Genomic DNA, 18,810 nt, shown 5'->3' with positions numbered 1-18,810 from the left:
CTGAGCTCCAAAGATGCAGTAGGGAGATGGGAGAAAGTTCCACAAAGTCAACTATCACTACAGCCCTCCACCAGTTGGGCCTTTATGGCAGAGTGGCCCGACGGAAGCCTCTCCTCAGTGCAAGACATATGAAAGCCCTCATAGAGTTTGCTCAAAAACACATGAAGGACTCCCAGACTATGAGAAATAAGATTCTCTGGTCTGATGATGCGAAGATAGAACTTTTTGGCGATAATTCTAAGTGGTACAAGTGGCGAAAACCAGGCACTGCTCATCACCTGCCCAATACAATCCCAACAGTGAAACATGGTGGTGGCAGCATCATGCTATGGGGGTGTTTTTCAGCTGCAGGAACAGGATGACTGGTTGCAAATGAAGGAAATATTTATGAGGCCAAGTACAGAGATATCCTGGATGAAAACCTCTTCCAGAGTGCTCTGGACCTCAGACTTGGCCGAAGGTTCACCTTCCAACAAGACAAGGACCCTAAGCACACAGCTAAAATAACAAAGGAGTGGCTTCAGAACAGCTCTGTGATCATTCTTGACTGGCCCAGCCAGAGCCCTGACCTAAACCCAACTGAGCATCTCTGGAGAGACCTGAAAATGGCTGTCCACCAACGTTCACCATCCAACCTGATGGAACTGGAGAGGATCTGCAAGGAAGAATGGCAGAGGATCCCCAAATCCAGGTGTGAAAAACTTGTTGCATCATTCCCAAGAAGACTCATGGCTGTACTGGCTCAAAAGGGTGCTTCTACTCAATACTGAGCAAAGGGTCTGAATACTTATGACCATGTGATATTTCAGTTTTTCTTTTTAATAAATTTGCAAAAATTTCTACATTTATGTTTTTTTTCAGTCAAGATGGGGTGCACAGTGTACTTTAATGAGAAAAAAAAATGAACTTTTTCGAATTTACCAAATGGCTGCAATGAAACAAAGAGTGAAAAATTGAAAGGGGTCTGAATACTTTCCGTACCCACTGTATATAGTGAGTTACAGCATGTCCACTCTACAGTTTTGCATCACTATGTATTGTTAGAAGAACTAATTGTTACAACTGAATTTATTTCTATGGGACAATCTGTTGACAATGACGTGTTAAAATGTGTGCTGTTCTCATAACGAAATCTCTGTAAAGGTATTCAAACAGGCCGTTCTTTCATATCTATCTTTTGCTTTGTGTTAAGCAACCTGTCATTAGATTCATGCTACCCAAACCATATGCAGCATGTAACAGAGCCTGGCAGCACTGGCCACATAGCATTTCAGATAACACATAGGTTGAAGATCCCCTCCCCACACCACTGTAGTTGACGGTCATGTTCTTTGGGCCACCTGAATCGACTGACAGGTTCATATTAATAAAGTGGTTTAGAGAGTCGAAAAAGATCAGCAATTAGGATCAGCACTCAGACTTACAAACACATAGGCCCTGATTCATCATTTGCGGGTTTTTATAAAGTCACTTTCCTTTTTTGTCTGGTGGTATTAGTTGCCAAATTCATCAAAACGGTGCATATAATTCATGAATTTGGGGCAAAGTTTGGGGCAAACTGTTTTTGAGACTTTTGACGCGAAAATTCACGTTGGCCTCCTAAAATCGTAAGAATTTGGCCAGAACTTGGACATACTCAAAAATAAAACATCTGGAATAACTGGACTCTGTTCACAAAGCAAAGAAAAACAAAAACACTAGAGAGCAGATATAAAGCAGACTTCAAAAAAGGCATAAATGGAATTATAAATAGTATGCAAACAAAAAAATGTGCAAAACACACAAAACTAGACAAAACAGGTGCAAAGGCAATGATAAATCGGGCCTTAGATTGTAAGCTTTTCAGCAGGGCCCTCTTTCCTCTTGTTATTTGTCAAACTATATGTTACTTGTAATAACTTATCTTGCTGACACATGTCCCCACTGATGTGTAAAGTGCTTTGGAATATGTTGCCACTATAAAAATAAAAATTATTATATAGGCTATGTGCACACGATGCAGAAATGTTCAGGATTTTTTCCTGAGCGTTTCTGCATCTCCCTGGCAGAAAAAAACGCATGCGGATTGTACATGCGGATTGTACATGCGTTTTCCTGCCAGGGACATGCGGAAATGGAGCGGTTACCCACTGACATTTCCGCATGCGGATTGACAAGCGCTTTCCAAGCGATTAGCATCACTTGGAAAGTGCTTGACAACTAGGTCACACTATATAAATCCATGCAAACAGCATGGATTTATATAGTGTGACCCGAGAGAGTGATAAAAATAAAAAATAAATGTATACTTACCCTCCGATGGCCCCCGGTGTCCCGCTCAATCCGTTCTCCCTTGCCGGCAACAGTGAATTGAAAGACCTGCCGACGTCACCGTCACGTGACCCATCACATGACTCTGACGTCAGCGCAGGTCCTTCAACTCACTGCAAAGTGCCGGGAACCAAGCAGGAGCGGTGAGCGGGCCGACAGAAGGTAAGTATACATTTATTTTTTATTTTATTCTTTTTTTACTGATTTTTTAATTGTACCTGGGTGTCGATGAGACTCTCCTCTCATCTACACCCGGGTACCATCCGCACATTAGAACGCATGGATTGCGCATCTACATATACAGTGATGCGTAATCCATGCGGTCTAATGCAAGTCAATGGCGGCGAAGACGCAGAACTTCCGCAAAATAATTGGTAGTGCTGCGTTTTTTTCCGCAATGATAATCTGCAGCGGAAATTTCCGCAGCATGTACACAGCACATGCGGATTATCATTGGGGAACATTGCTGCCCTTCTACCATGCGTTTTTAATGCGTTTCTGCAGCTGCGGAAACGCATTAAAAACGCATTGTGTGCACACAGCCTTAGGTAGACAAGTTCGTAATCACTGCTGCATAGCAAACATAGATTGGAGAGAAGTAACTGAGTGGTGGCCCTCAATTGGCAGGGGTATATAAAGTCACTAACGGTATTTGTTATGTTATAGCATTTCCCTCCTTCGGTGAATTTAGTCCAATTTAGGAAATCCTCTTTATTGTGATCAACTTTATATTCAGTGGGGTCACAGAAGAGCATATCTCACAACTTTTCAGCCCTTAGAGAATAATTTTCCTCCTATTGAAGCCCCTAGATTGCCTTTTCATTGTCCCCATAAAGTATGATGCCAACAAACGTGCCCCCCCAAACACAGTATGTTACCCCCACACTGAATTTTTCCACAGTACCCTCCATATGCACATTATGGTGACCCTACTGCACCTCCCCCTTAACTCACCTGGCAAAGTATGGTGACCCCAACACAATATGATGCCCCAACTGTGATCCCGTACAACCGTCCACATAGTATATTGGGCCCCACATAGTCCTCCATTCAGAAAAATGGCCCAACATAGTCCTCCATATGGCGTCGTGGGCCAAATATAATAACCCTGAGGGCCAAATTTGGCCCACAGGCCATAGTTTTACATGTGTGGGCAATAGGAACCACTCTCAGCTATAGCAGAAACTCTTGTTAGGGCTCATTCATATGTTCAGTATTTGGTGAGTATTTTGCATCAGTATTTGTAAGCCAAAACCAGGAGTGGAACAATCAGAGGAAAAGTATAATAGAAACACGTCACCACTTCTGCACCTCCTGGTTTTGGCTTACAAATACTGATGTGAAATACTGACCAAATACTGAACGTGTGAACGTGGCCTTAGAATAGTCTACTTAATTGGTTATACTATTGATAAATTGTTTATATAATGCATTTTCAAGAGTTGGAAACTGCAAAAACATTTTTGCAGAGTGAAAAATAACCGTAGCCTTATACAGCAATACCCTTTCATCATATCAGTGATAATGAAGCCATTCTGCACAGGAGAGAATACATTTGTCCCCACAGCATCGGAAAATGTGTTTGGATTAAGATTTATGTCGAGAATTGTAAGCATATTATTTACAGGAAGAGACAATTCTACAGACAAAACCACAATACCAGTATTTAATTAGGCGGTAATATAATCGTGGTGTTATCTTAGTTGTAGGAGTACTGCAGTTTTGCTCCGTGCCAAAGAGGATAACAATTAAACAACAGCCCACTAATATCAGTTCACTGCAAGGGCATCACTGCGGCACAAAGAGCTCTTCATTAGACAAGAGCTGGTGCTTGCTGCTTTGCTTCTAGTTTGCACTAACAATGTGGGAAGAACTAGATTCCCACATTCCTTCACTGACGTCAGAAACCCATACACACATTAAATCCACCTCTTCCTTCTCTGAAGAGAGGGAAAATAAATTGCAGAAGAAAACCTACATGTTACAATATTAGCACAAGCTAAGCTATATTAAAGAATCATCAGATGCTCGGGGAAATAGAAGAAGCACAGCTAAGTAATGTTAATCAATTAAACGGGATGCAAAGAAAAGTTTGTTTCCATGTATGTATAGCATGTGTAAAATCTAACGCCTGAGTAAGGGATGGTTCACATTGTTCTTGCAATGTATGTCCGACAGATTTCCCAATATATACCTCCCTTCTGACATATTCCATTGTATAACTATACCATGCCATTCATCGCCCATGGGCACCCCATATTAAAAAACATATACCATGCAAGACTGTGCCATGCCATACAGCGGTAAAAATATGTACTACTATACGTCACTCTGCCTGGGTAGCCGTGCCAGAGTAGGGATCCAGTCCATAAATATAAACAGAAAACCTCGGCACTCAGGCGTTGAGCAGTAGAATTGTTATATTAAAAGAAGTTATCCACTACTTGGACAACTTGTTGTCATACCCCACTCTTGGCCCCAAAAAAATAAAAAAGCTGATACTCTCCTCCCGTACTTGCGCCATTCCAGCATTGGCGTCACTCATGGTCCCGAGGCTCTCATGCAGTTGTTGCAATGTGTGAGCCCGGCGCCCAATCAGCGCTGGCGTCACTGTCCCCACCTCCTGTCGAATTGAACATGGAGAGGAAGTCCGGGCTGCGGCTGATCTCTGACTTCCTCTTCATGCACAGTTCGTACAAAGATGGAGACAGTGACACCAGGGCTGATTGGATACCTGACTCACATGTCACAGCAACCACACGAGAGCCCCGGGACCGTGAGTGCCGACAGCGTTGGAACGGCGCCGGCATGGGAGATGAGTATAAGCTTTTTTATTTTATCGGAGCCAAACATTTAGATCAAGAAGGGCTTGTTCTAGTAGTGGACAACCCCTTTAAGCAATGAAATTGCAATATACATTTGACGTTTTGGTCCTAAATTCCGGACTTTCATCAGAAAGCAACAGATTGCCGTGGATGAGGTAGTTTCAGGAGAAGGAGCGCAAAAGGAAACGTGACCAGTCCAGTATGTCTTATGTCGATAAGGGTTTAATCAGGCCACACAGAAATTCTTGTGATAATCACACCCTAAAGTACAAAATTATTGCACCTAATAAGATCTGTGAGTAGCAGAAAACCTATAATTGATGGTTTCCACATAGCAAAAGTATATATCAATATGGAAAATCATGAGTGTCGAACTGGGACTGAAATTGAGTCCTATTATTTGAGAACACACAGGCCCACTTGCTGCTGTGAATGGTAACTATGTCCGTGCACTTGAGGATTATGTCTGAGCGTGGTGTACATCACATTTACAGAATACAAACTGCTGTAAACTTCACTTTGATATCTACAGTCAAAATCCAAGGTATATTATGAGGAATATGAGGTTCTCCTTGTTCTCCATTAAACACAGCCAAAAAAACAATCAATCACATGATTGCACTTGATTAGATGGAGGTCTCTATTACAAATATTACAAATATTTTCCTCCTAACATTGGAGCAAATTAAAATTTACTTTAAATTTAATTCCAAACTGCATACTAGTACTCATGTCTCCTGGTTAATAGGCCATACTATAATGCCATGTTACAAAGACAAAATATGCATGCAATGCACAGGTTAGGATTGGGACTGAGCGGGGTGCGTTTAGAAACTGCACAATTTAGAAGGTAATGCCAAAGGAGTACCCAGAGTCCTATGGACCACCAGCATGTTTCTTGTATGCATGAGCGCTATGGGCATTACTAGGGTTTATAAAGATATCTGTCCTCCCCCGTAAAAAATAACACAAATACTGTATATCAAATACATTGCTATAAGATATTTTATTTCTAAGATTAATAATAATATTATACTGTACAGTCACAAAATAATACCTCTATACAAGTAACAATGATAACTATACTATAACTATACTTTCACTATCACTATCATTATTTAAAAGTACAAATAGGCAGAATAAAGGGGAAACACACTATTTTTCATGCTTTTAACACTCGGCACTGCTGTGTACTTATGCAAGACGACCTAATATTATAGCTTAAAGAGGACCTTTTATGACTTTCTGCTTTTTAAACTTACTACTCTTGAGATAGAGACTTAAGTGTTGAGTAACACGTTTTTTCATACCCAAGATATTAACTTATGAAGTTTATATGTAAATTTTACGTTCAACCTACTGGACGGTAAAAGATTCTTCGCGGGGGGAGGGGTGTCTTTTTCCACTTCTCTGATGCTGGCCAATCATAAGCAGGAGGCGGCACATAACATGCCCCCAGAGAAGGTAAAAACAGGAATTCTCGCTGAGAAATCCTCGCTCCCAATAGCTCTTTTTATTAAAGTGTAGAGACAAGAGCAGAGCAGCAGGTCTTGGACTTGGTGCACATCGTTGCGGGAGTAATGCTGGCAATCTGCATTGCTCTAAACCGGATACAAGATCTGGGGCATACTTTCAATCTTCCCCTAGACAACGAGCTTTATGGCAGCATGGTTATTAGTGAGTGGGTGGTAGATTTTTTGTGCAGGGCATTGTAACCCCTAGACAATAAGCAGAGTGCTGGTACTATGAATATTTGGTGCGCTATGAGGATTAATATGTAACTGAGCCCCTATTGTCCACCATGCCCTCCCTTCGGCAACAATACATAGTCATCATCATAGCCCATAATACCATTGGTCTGCTCGTTGCCTAGGTGTTACAATGCCCTGCACAAAAAGGCAGCCACCGCATCACTATGCTCTGCTACACTACATGTGATAGGTTTAGTGCAATGTGGATTGCCAGTGCTGCTCCCATGATGAACTATTGGAAGTGAGGATTTCTCAGTGGGGTTACGCGAGTCTAACAAATTGTCACAAGATCATGCTGAGAGTCCCTGTTTTGACTTTCCCAGGGGATATTTTCTTTATTTTCCACCTCTGTGATGACTCTTACTTCACGATTGGCCTGCGTCACAATAGGTAGAAAAAGTACACACCCCCTGAGATTAATCTTTTATCGCCCACGTGGCTGAAGGGAAAATTTACATCTAAACTTTTGACGCTCATATCTCAAGAACAAAGAGGTCTATTAAAAAACAGGGGGAAAAAATGTTACTTAGCATTCCAGCTCCTATGTTAGGATGTAGCCAATTTAAAACATAGAAAGCCATGAAAAGTCCTTTAATTATTTAGTAAATATAAAATATGAAGTATCTGTAAAATCCTGTCCCTTTTTCACGCAGAGTCCTTTGGTTTGGTTGGCTGCCATATTATACTATGTAATATGTTAAATGGCTTGGCCAGTAAGCTGATTACAGTCTAATATTCCAATCCAACACTCTGGGGAGTAGGTGGTCACCCATTGTAACACTCGTGACTCTACTAGCACATTTCACAAAATCAGCAATTTTACTAAATCAGTCAAAGTGCAAATTTAACATTTTTAAAATGTCTCTAAGTTTAGGATGTCTAGATCAAATATGTATTGTGAAATCAGGATTGCTCTTTGACATTGCATTATGTATGAATACACAAATTTCATTAACACACCCATGTCAAGTACATCCTGTCTCCTTATATGTCAGTTTTGAAATATAGTGTAAGAATCAAAATAGCTCCCTTTATAAGGGAGGCAGTTAAAAAATAACACACAGGCAGACAACAATTAAGGAGTGGCATGCTTTGGCTTGATATGTCAGCAAAACCAGAACGCTAATGAATTACCTCCAGAGATCTGTCCTCTTTTACTTAAAGGGGGTTGTCAATTATTTGGAAAAACCCATCTTAAAGGTTGTATTTTCCCATTTAAAAAAAGAACTACTCGTCTCCCGCATTGGTGCTGTTTTAGCATAGTTGGCGATGACTCTGCTGGCATTCGCATGACACTATTACGTCATGTGAGCACTGCAGCCAATAATGGATCGCAACACTCAAACCTAGCTGGACGTCCGAGTTTCATTCAAAGGAAGTGTAAGAAAAGCAGACGATTAATGGCTGATGATTGGCTGCAGCACTCACATAAGATAACAATGTCAGACCCTGCACCAACATTGCTGGAACAGCGCTGGTGCAGGAGATACAGGAGGTACATGATTTTTTTTACTTTAAGTGGGGGAATACAGCACTTGTGAATGGATTGTCTAAGTAGTGGAAAACCCCTTTAAATGCCATGATTCTTCCAGATAATATCGCTAATATCAAGTGATTAAGGCTAGCCACAAAAATCAAGACACCACTGACTCTGAAAGAATTATTGCTAAAAAGATAACCATCCCATTCTAATCCAATACAATTGGATGGACAACTACTGGGAATGTTAAAGGTTCTTCCTTCTAAAGCTGTGACATTCTTATGGGCATGGGCTTTTTTTTTTATTGAGTCAGGAGTCATTGTACATCAGTGTCATGGGGGATGAATGTGGCTGGACAGAAGTGATGAAATAAAAAAAATAGTAAATTGGGGAAAAGAAGTATTTGATACACTGTCGATTTTGCAAGTTTTCCCTACAAAGAATGGAAAGGTCTATAATTTTTATCATAGGTACACTTCAACTGTTAGAGACAGAATCTTAAAAAAAAATCCAGAAAATCACATTGTATGATATTTACATAATTAATTTGCATTTTATTGCATGAAATAAATATTTGATACAATAGAAAAGCAGAACTTAATATTTGGTACAGAAACCTTTGTTTGCAATTACAGAGGTCAGACGTTTTCTGTAGTTCTTGACCAAGTTTGCACACACTGCAGCAGGGATTTTGGCCCACTCTTCCATACAGATCTTCTCCAGATCTTTCAGGTTTCGGGGCTGTCACTGGGCAACATTGAGTTTGTTACGGGTCCGGGTGGTGGAACCTCTGTGCTTCGGTGCAAGGAGGGACCAAAGGGGCATGACTAAGTGCCTACACGGACCGACTCAGGTCCCATGGCGGCTCAGTCGACTCCGTGAACCAGGGAGGGACCGGGCAGGTGGACCAGTTGCCACTCTGGGACCGACCTTGTGTGAGAGCAGGTGACTCCCACGGGTCAGATGGCAGGAACTGACCGGTACAGCGGATGAACATGGCAGGAAGGCTGACCGGTGGTCCGGGTAGATAAGCAGGCGGGCACAGCAGGTAACTGGCAGAGACAGGTGCTCCGGGTAGGCAGACTGGCGGGCACGACAGGTTACATGCAGGTTCTCCAGGTAAGCAGGCTGGTGGGCACAACAGGTAATAGACAGGTGCTCCAGGTAAGCAGGCTGGCGGGCACGGCTGTAGACAGACTGGAGGACAGAACTGTTAGACAGGCTGGCGGGCTGAACTGACAGGCAGCAGGACCTGAGGGCTGGAGCAAGTGTTAGCACATGGAACAACAACCTTGCACAGGCACCTCCATTTTGGAGGAGGTGCCTTATATACCAGAAGTCCTCCGGCCATTGGCCGGGGACTCTATAGGACGGCACGCGGCCCCTCTAAGAGGGAGGGAGCGCTCGCGCGCCCTAAGCACAGTGCCCGGGAAGCTGCATGCGGTGCGCGCCACAGCACCAGGGGAGCGGGAAGACGCCGGACCTGAACCGCGGAAGTGAGGGGAACGGCGTCTCTGCCCGGCAGGAGGCAGAGACGCCGATGCTACAGAGTTTCAGCTCCCTCCAAAAATTTTCTATTGGCTTCAGGTCTGCAGACTGGCTAGGCCACTCCAGGACCTTAAAATGCTTCTTACGGAGCCACTCCTTAGTTGCCCTGGCTGTGTGCTTCCAGTTATTTTCATGCTGGAAGACCCAGCCACGACCTATCTTCAATGCTCTTACTGAGGGAAGGAAGTTGTTGGTCAAAATCTTGCGATACATGACCCCATCCATCCTCCCTTCAATACGGTGCAGTCATCTTGTCCCCTTTGCAGAAAAGCACCCCAAAGTATGATGTTTCCCGCACCCTGCTTCATGGTTGGGATGGTGTTCTTGCTTGGGGTTGTACTCATCCTTAACCTTCCTCCAAACACGGTAAGTGGAGTTGATACCAAAAAGTTCTATTTTAGTCTCATCTGACCACATGAGCTTCTCCCATGCCTCCTCTAGATCAGGGTTCCCCAACTCCAGTCCTCAAGGCCCACCAACAAGTCATGTTTTCAGGATTTCCTTAGTATTGCACAGGTGATGGAATTATTGCCTGTGCAGGTGATGGAATTATTGCCTGTGCAATACTAAGGAAATCCTGAAAACATGACCTGTTGGTGGGCCTTGAGGACTGGAGTTGGGGAACCCTGCTCTAGATCATCCAGATGGTTATTGGTGAACTTCAAATGGGCCTGGTCATCTGCTGGTGTGAGCAGTGGGACCTTGCTTGCCCTGCTGGATTTTAATCCATGACGTCGTAGTGTGTTACTAACGGTAATGTTTGAGACTGTGGTGCCAGATTTCTTCAGGTCATTGACCAGGTCCTCCCATGTAGTTCTGGACTGATTCCTGACCTTTCTCAGAATCATTCTTACCCCACAAGGTGAGATCTTGCATGGAGCCCCAGACCTAGGAAGATTGACAGTCATCTTGTGTTTCTTCCATTTTCTAATAATTGCACCAACAGCTGTTGCCTGCTCAACAAGCTGCTTGTCTATTGTCCTTAGCCCATCCCAGCCTTGTGCAGGTCTACAATTTTGTCCCTGATGGCCTTAGACAGCTTTTTGATCTTGGCCATGGTGGAGAAGTTGGAGTGTGATTGATTGAGTGTGTGGACAGGTGTCTTTTATACAGGTAACGACTTCAAACAGGTGCAATTAATACAGGTAATGAGTGCAGAGTAGGAGGGCTTCTTAAAGGAAAACTAACATGTCTATGAGAGCCAGAATGCTTGCTGATTGGTAGGTGATCAAATACTTACTTCATGCAATGAAATGCAATTGAATTATTTAAAAATTACACAATGTAATTTTCTGGTTTTTATTTCTAGATTCTCTCACAGTTGAAGTGTACCTACGATAAAAATGACAGACCTCTCCATTCTTTGTGGGTGAGAAACTTGCAAAATCGGCAGTGTATAAAATACTTATTTTTCCCATCGTATATGTATTTTATATTAACACATACTGATCTTCAGAAAAGGAAATTTGTACTTTATAAAAATTAAATTTTGATTCCTCGCTTAGAAAACTTTGTAATCTCAAATCCATCATGCCATATATAAAAAAGCTAAGAAACTGACAAAAGCGCATGAGGAAGTGGGCAGAGCCGATGATGTTGTGTCCACTTCACATGATTAATACACGTGTATAATATCTGCCGATCGTGCACACATCCTGGCAGGTATCTCCTGGTGCAGTAATGTCATCATCATCAGTGCTTGCTCACCACCTGATTCGGAGGATTTGAGCAGAACCAGACTATCCCTTTAAGTTCACATATTTCTCTATAATACATCTGTAGTTTTTCACAAGTGGATGCTTGTAGATGTTGAAACACTGCTTAATCTATCTTCATTTATTGCAAGTCATGTTCCAAATAATATATTGATTTATTTCATTACAAAATTATTTAATTTACAGGTGTAACAATATCAAGTATTCAATCAATCAAACAATAGCTGGCAGAATGCAAATCCATTTCCATGGTTAATAACACACATTGTATTTTGGGTGGAACATTTTAGCTCTCTTATTATAGTGGAACACGTAATGAATAAGTTCTAGTAAAAGATGTAATGAATATGTTATAGAACGCTGATGGCTATAGGGCTGCTTTTCTCTGGTATCACGACACTAGTCCTGAGCTGAAACATGAGTGTTAGAAGCACAGATTACAGTAATCACCTTATCTTCTTGCATAACCCTGATAATTCTTCATCATTCAATTAACCTTTTGAACTTGAAGTGAAAATAACACGGTTCATCCTATCAGTACAGAAATACAACAGACAAGTTGATTAAGTTAAAGCGCACCTGTCAGCAGGATTGTGCTCAGTAAACCACATATACTGTCAAGTGGGCAACATTATACTGAGTAAAATGATACCTTTGTTGATGAAATCCGTCCTGTGGTTCTTTTATAATCTTTATTTTCATTTATGACATAATGATATGCTCGTGCTTTGGCGCGGGACTTTGGGGAGGGGCTTTATCTTGTGCTCTGCTTATGTATTCCTATTTCTGCCTTCTGACAGGTCTCTGTTGCCGAGAGATGCTACTGCGCAAGCGTGGCCGGCGGCGCCATATTGCTGCAGGCAAATTTCTTTTTCCTCCAGCAAAATGGCGCTTGCACAGTAGCATCTCTCGGCAACAGAGAGATGCAACTGCGCATGCACGGGCAAGGAGGCCGTTTTGCTGCATGTAAATTTCAGGTTTGGAACACAAATACACAGCCAGTATTTAAAATAGTAGGCACAGTGACCTGTCAGAAGGCAGACATAGGAATACATAAGCAGAGCACCAGAGAAATCCTCTCCCCAAAGACCTGCCCAGAAGCACGAGCATATCATTATATCAGAAATGAAAATAAAGATTCTAAAAGAACCACAGGACGGATTTCATCAACAAAGGTATCATTTTACTCAGTGTAACGGCGCCCACCTGACAGTGTATGTGGTTTACTAAGCACAATCCTGCTGACAGGTGCGCTTTAAAGTCTATGTTTACATGTCCAGTAGTTATTTCCATTTTTGTTATCAATTTTGGGATGATAAAAACAGAAATAAAGGTACATTTAAATGGGGACAGAAAGGTCCTAGAATGTCTTCCTATTGATTGCAATCTTACTGCAATCCGTTTTTTAGCTGGATCAAAAAACATAGTCTGCACATCTTTTTTATCCAGTCATAAAAAAACAGATAGCAACTTGATTTATTTTTTTAATGTTTGAAATCTTTGGGAAATAGATCATAATAGATAGTCATTTGTTTTGTCATCTGTTAATTTATCTGTTTTTGCATGCACAGCACATTACAGGTGTTCAGAGACACCTCTAGTAAAACAGATCCGTAACCAATGGAAATAAAAATAGATGCAAAATGGAAACCAAAGTTTGCATCAGTTTTTCCTGTATTTATAAGATATACAGCTTTTTTTTAACACTGGATCCATTACAAATAGACAACAACTAGAAATGTGAGCATAGCCTTTGAAAGAATAAGATGGAGCAAAGCTAAAATTACTATGGACAAAAAAAGCACAGTCAGGATATTTATTGTCATCCTGGGTTCCAGTGTTGATGACACTTCACATCCCGTCTGACTGTAAGAAACATTTGTTATTTTTGAAGCACCCTGGACTTACTTTTAAAAATATTGAACAACTCCATTAAAGCAAACCTGTAACCAGATTTCAGAAAACAAGCTCCATACATTATTAATTAGATCTCTTGGACCTAATAAAGCTGGTTAACTTACTTTGATTGTTAACATTAGAATGGCTGTAATCCTGATAATAGGTTTAGGAGTATTTTATGAGCTAGAGGTTGACTCATTAAATGCTCATTTTAATATCAGACATGAAAGCTTTCAAAAAGGATTATACAGCTATTCTGACATGGATTTTAAAAGTAAAACTATGCAAAAATGTGATATATGTGCATAAAAAATAAAAATGTACGAAAACAGAGAAAACTACCACTTGTGTAATATTATGTAAAGTGCTCATAACAGTTAGCAGACTTAATATGCAGGGAGATGGGCGGTATTCAGGGTAAATACATATGGCTTTGAGATTTCCATTATCCAGCTGTCAACTTTAAGGTTTACCTAGTTCTCTGCCTACTCTAAATCCCTGTCAGCTATTTTCAGGTTCCGCACCCTAATAAGGATGACCCCACACGGGTACTGGAACCTCACCCTAGTCTAACATCGAAGATGCAGTACTAGAAGGTACAGACGTATTTTATGCATTTTACTCTACCTCCTGTCTTGGAGAGGGAGAAGACCTCAGGAACCTGTATGTAACAACCTTCTTAGAGATGTTTTCTAGGATTGGGGTTCAGGTCTGTAGTCACTCAGTTTGACTGCAGACCTGTGAAACCTAACAGAATGCTTAATGCATGCTGTCAGGATTCTCTGGTGCCTCAACTGAACGAGGCCAGACACATATTGACATTGTTATGCTATGCCACCCCTGCAGCCAATCAGTGGTCGCTGAGCAGCTCTCATTTCCTCTATATGTGTTTGATTTGTGATCCCTGCGGCCAATCAGCGGTCGCTGAGCAGCTCTCACTTCCTCTGGATATACGTGATTTGTCCGAAGGCGGTGAGAGTTAAGCCTGTGCTGACTGGCCACAGGGATCGCGTGGCATAAAAATGTCATGTGATCCCCGGAAGAGCCAGTGCCCATACCACCGGAATGTTGTTGGCACCGGAGTATAAATGTTATTATTTTATTGGGGGGAAACATAGGGAATGAGAAAGGGTTGTCTGAGTAGCGGACAACCCCTTTAAAGTTATTCAATCTAACAGTGTGCTGTGCACCCCAGTACAGTAACAAAAAGCTAACATTTTAAACAAGGAGACCTTGCATATATTTTCACATTAACATTTTAACCAGGCAGTTTCCAATTAGTCATCACAACAGACAATAATGATGTGTCTACAACTTCCAGACATTTCTGTGAACAGGACAGCAAGAGAATAAAATGGTAGCGTTTTCTGGAGAGGACATTCCATAAGACCCAGCTAAAGTCATAATAACAAGTTTATTTGCCTGCAATGTTTGCTTCATTGCTTGATGCCAATAATTTGTTAGCTGTGAACGTCCTTGCAATGGTTGCTGTACAGAGATCGCCAAGAAGCTATTTTCACGTGGCTTGTGGGAATTGGGATTTAAACCACAAATATCTTCCTGCCCAATCTTCAACAAGATTCCAGGCACATGAAAAAAGCACTTTTTTCATCAATTTTATGGCCTAAATCATCTTTTATTTTATATACGGTATATTTTTTAGAAAGAGTATTTCAGTATATAAAAATATTTTAACTTTGTGTTGCCAGCCAAAACTAATAGGATTATTTTGTGAATGAAAACTTCATGGCTGTACTCGTTTCAAATTCACCAGAAGTACAGGGGTAAAGCTTCATAACATTTAGCATTTGCATTAGAAAAATGAAGACCTCTTACCTAGCATGCACACGCATCTGGCATTCTGATCTGGGTTGTCAAATGGGATTTCTCCACACCTCTGAAAAGACAAAAGAATATGTCTGTTATACGACTGTCCATATGAGATCTGCTGGTGAGTTATTCTTATTCTTATTCTCTTGTGGTACATGACTTTAGGAATGCTGTATAAGAATAAAGGTATAAAGTACTCTTTATACTAAACATCAGAAAACCAAGCAGAAAACGTAGTCCTATTCCCAGCGTAAAAATCATTTCTAAGATATAAAGAATATGTGACTGTTTTAGTTAAGGGTAATATTGGCTACCAACGTCCTGCCTTTCTAAAGATCTGAAGTTAGATCACCTAAAACTATATCTCTAAAGCTGGCTGTCATTAGATGGCCGTTGGCTGAATGATGTTTCGGTCGATCCTTTGGTTGACAGCCATCTCAGTCGTCTTTCTCATACACAGGAACATCGCTTGGCCAACTGCTCTGTTGTTCTCTATGAGACATCTCTGTCAGCAGCTTATCTCTGGTAGTACAAGGGGATCGGCAGTCTAAAATTAGACATGTTCGATGGGCATTTCCCCCACCCTCAGTCTGGCGCCCCCATACACATTAGATGGTTTTGCTATCTTACATTAGTGTAAAACTGGCCTAACTCATACTTTAAAGGGGTTGCAGATCAAATACAATGTGATAAAATGGTTAAACGACCTTTATTGTAAATTAGAAAATATACTAATATAGTCTTATTAGCCCAGATAGATGTTGCATTCTAGGCACTGGCGGACACAGAGAGAAAAGGTCCCTGTGCAAGAATATGGGCCCTTTATATGTAAAATAAAAACAGTCTGTACTCCTCACCTCCAGTGCCAGCGCCATTCTGCGATATGTCTGATATGTACAAGAACACTATATGGACTCTTTGCAGTTCAATATCTCATCATAATGCACAATTCCACCTGCTTTGGAGGACGTAGTGGCCCCCATACCTCTCGGGCACCTGAGTGACTGCACAGGTTGCGCCAGTGGTATATCCGCCCCTGAGTCTGGGTCCATGCTGGTTCTCTCCCGGTCCTGTGCTCCATACAGGGCGGTGGTTACTGTGTTGACATGTGAGTGAAGGAGGCTGGCTGACTGCTCATTTCAATAGTTAATTAAGCTGGCTCCATTAGCCGTCTATAAATTGTAGAAGTGGTGCAACTTAGCAATTGAAATTACTAGTCAGCCAGCCCCCTTCCCTCACTATAGTGGTCAAATGTTGAAATATGAATGGATCCAATTATCAAAAATAAATTTCTGAAATTAATCTCTCATGTTAATATACCTTAAATTCTACTACCCTTTTTGTGTTTCCACTTCCCCCAAAATACAGTTTTACAAAAGCCCTTGTTTAGTTTTAAAGAGCACAAGTCACCAAGTGAAAAGTGGCATGTTTTTGCAGTTTTTGCCTTTATTTTATTTCTGCTGCTTTCATAAGTATTCATTTTTTTAATCCACTATACAATTCCAGAGATATGAGTTTTCTATTTTGTAAGCCCAATAGACTAATTTTTATGTGTTTTTTTTTCCCAAGGCGGCGGTGCTCACAGGCTTCTTTACATTACTATCCTGTGAGCAATGCTCCTTGGCAAAGAGCATAAAAATTAGCATATTGGGCACATTAAATAAAAAAGGCCCATATCTCTAGATCCATTTGTTGGATTACCCCCCCCCCCCCAAAAAAAACAAAACAACGGAATATTAAAGGGAGCAGTGAGACTAAAATAGGAGCATAAACTATCACTTTTAACAAGTTCTTTTTAAGTACTTTATCACAGGTAGGATCCATTGCTGAAATAAGTCAATAATCACATTACATTATTTCCTCATCCAATCTGTTTATTATTTTAACTTCCATTATAAATTAAAAAACAAATCTACAATTCCGTAATTGAATCATTTTTATTGCTTTGTGCAATATAGTACCATAATTGACTTGCTAATTAGAAATATGATCTGGTTAGAAAATGAAAATACACTCTATGAAAACTTCATTTACACTATGGAAAAAAATACAAAGCATGAAATGCTGCATGAGTGTGACAAATCTAAGGGAAAAAAACGAAACTGTGAGTTCTCCAGGTAAATGTTTTCTTTCATGTTTAATTGTCTCACATACAATAGTTTTGAAGCTTTGAATATTTGTCTGTATTTAATTATTATCATTATCACTTATTTAGGACAAGCCATAGAAATTTACATGGCAATTAAGAATTCAACTAAAAAAACAAAATTATAAAAAAATCATGATATAATATATAATATTCTGATGTACCTGTTGGGGTGATACTAGATCGTGCATTTGGCTGTATTCATCTGAAACTTTACCCCCTGTGATGCCCTATGGTCTCATGATTTGGTTTCTCCCATTGGATTGTAGCATCAGAAGGGTGTAGTTTTGGACACATGGATTTAGAAGCAGCATGTGGTATGGTCCTTATGCCTCATCTACATGACAAAGAATGAAGAGAGGCATGCAGCTTCCCTACAGCTCCCTTCTATAGTGCTGTAGCAAGTCTGTATGCTGACACATGATGCCTGCTTTTGGAGCAAAGTTTCTATGCTACATACCTACAGTGGTGACCAAAAGTTTTGCATTTTTTTTAAGTGTGATTACTTCTGTCTGGTTGTTGTGATGCCATTTCCCTGGTGATGAAAGGAAAGTGCATGAAGTTGTGAAAGACCTTAATTTTAACCAAAATGCCTTTGAATATAGGTATGGTCATTTAATTAAAGCAAACTGACTGCCAAAAGTTTTACATATATTATTTATTGATCACAACATAGAGAGTAATTCATTGCTTACAATGCCATAACATAGTATTTTGTAGCATAACCTCTTGCTTTAATTACTGCACTACACCGAAGGGGCATTGAAGCCACGAGGGTATTCAAGACATCTTAAGCGATCTTGCTCCATTCCATTTCTCTTGAAATAGATCACTCTGTTTGTAATGACTTTATATAATATACTAGATGGTGGCCCGATTCTAACGCATCGGGTATTCTAGCATATGTCTCCCGACCCTCCTTTATAATGCCCCATGCAGGAAGTCACATCCCCCCTATATAATACCCCATGCAGGATGTCACTTGTTCTCCCATATAATGCCCCATGTAGGATGTCACCTCTCCCCCATATAATGGCCCATGCAGGATGTCACCTCTCCCCCCATATAATGCCCCATGCAGGCTGTCACATCCCCCCTATATAATACCCCATGCAGGATGTCACCTCTCCCCCATATAATGCCCCATGTAGGATGTCACCTCTCCCCCCATATAATGGCCCATGCAGGATGTCACCTCTCCCCCCATATAATGCCCCATGCAGGCTGTCACATCCCCCCTATATAATACCCCATGCAGGATGTCACCTCTCCCCCATATAATACCCCATGCAGGATGTCACCTCTC

General features: G+C 41.0%; 1 protein-coding gene across 2 annotated transcripts in view; it reads right to left on the bottom strand.

Moving 5' to 3' along the window:
* Positions 1-18,810, bottom strand: part of PDE7B (phosphodiesterase 7B) — a 500,526-nt gene that overhangs the window by 260,705 nt on the left and 221,011 nt on the right. For both annotated transcript variants that reach the window (XM_073671310.1, XM_073671309.1), the window contains one exon: positions 15,365-15,425. In XM_073671310.1, coding sequence (XP_073527411.1) covers positions 15,365-15,425 — 61 coding nt within the window. The remainder of the gene's footprint in view (positions 1-15,364; positions 15,426-18,810) is intronic.

The sequence above is a fragment of the Phyllobates terribilis genome, unplaced genomic scaffold (genome assembly GCF_046119375.1).
Source record: "Phyllobates terribilis strain yellow unplaced genomic scaffold, ASM4611937v1 Scaffold_3__8_contigs__length_932513732, whole genome shotgun sequence".
NCBI lineage: Eukaryota > Metazoa > Chordata > Amphibia > Anura > Dendrobatidae > Phyllobates > Phyllobates terribilis.
The sequence above is the reverse complement of the archived record's forward strand: the minus strand, read 5'-3'. Positions and strand labels throughout refer to the sequence as shown.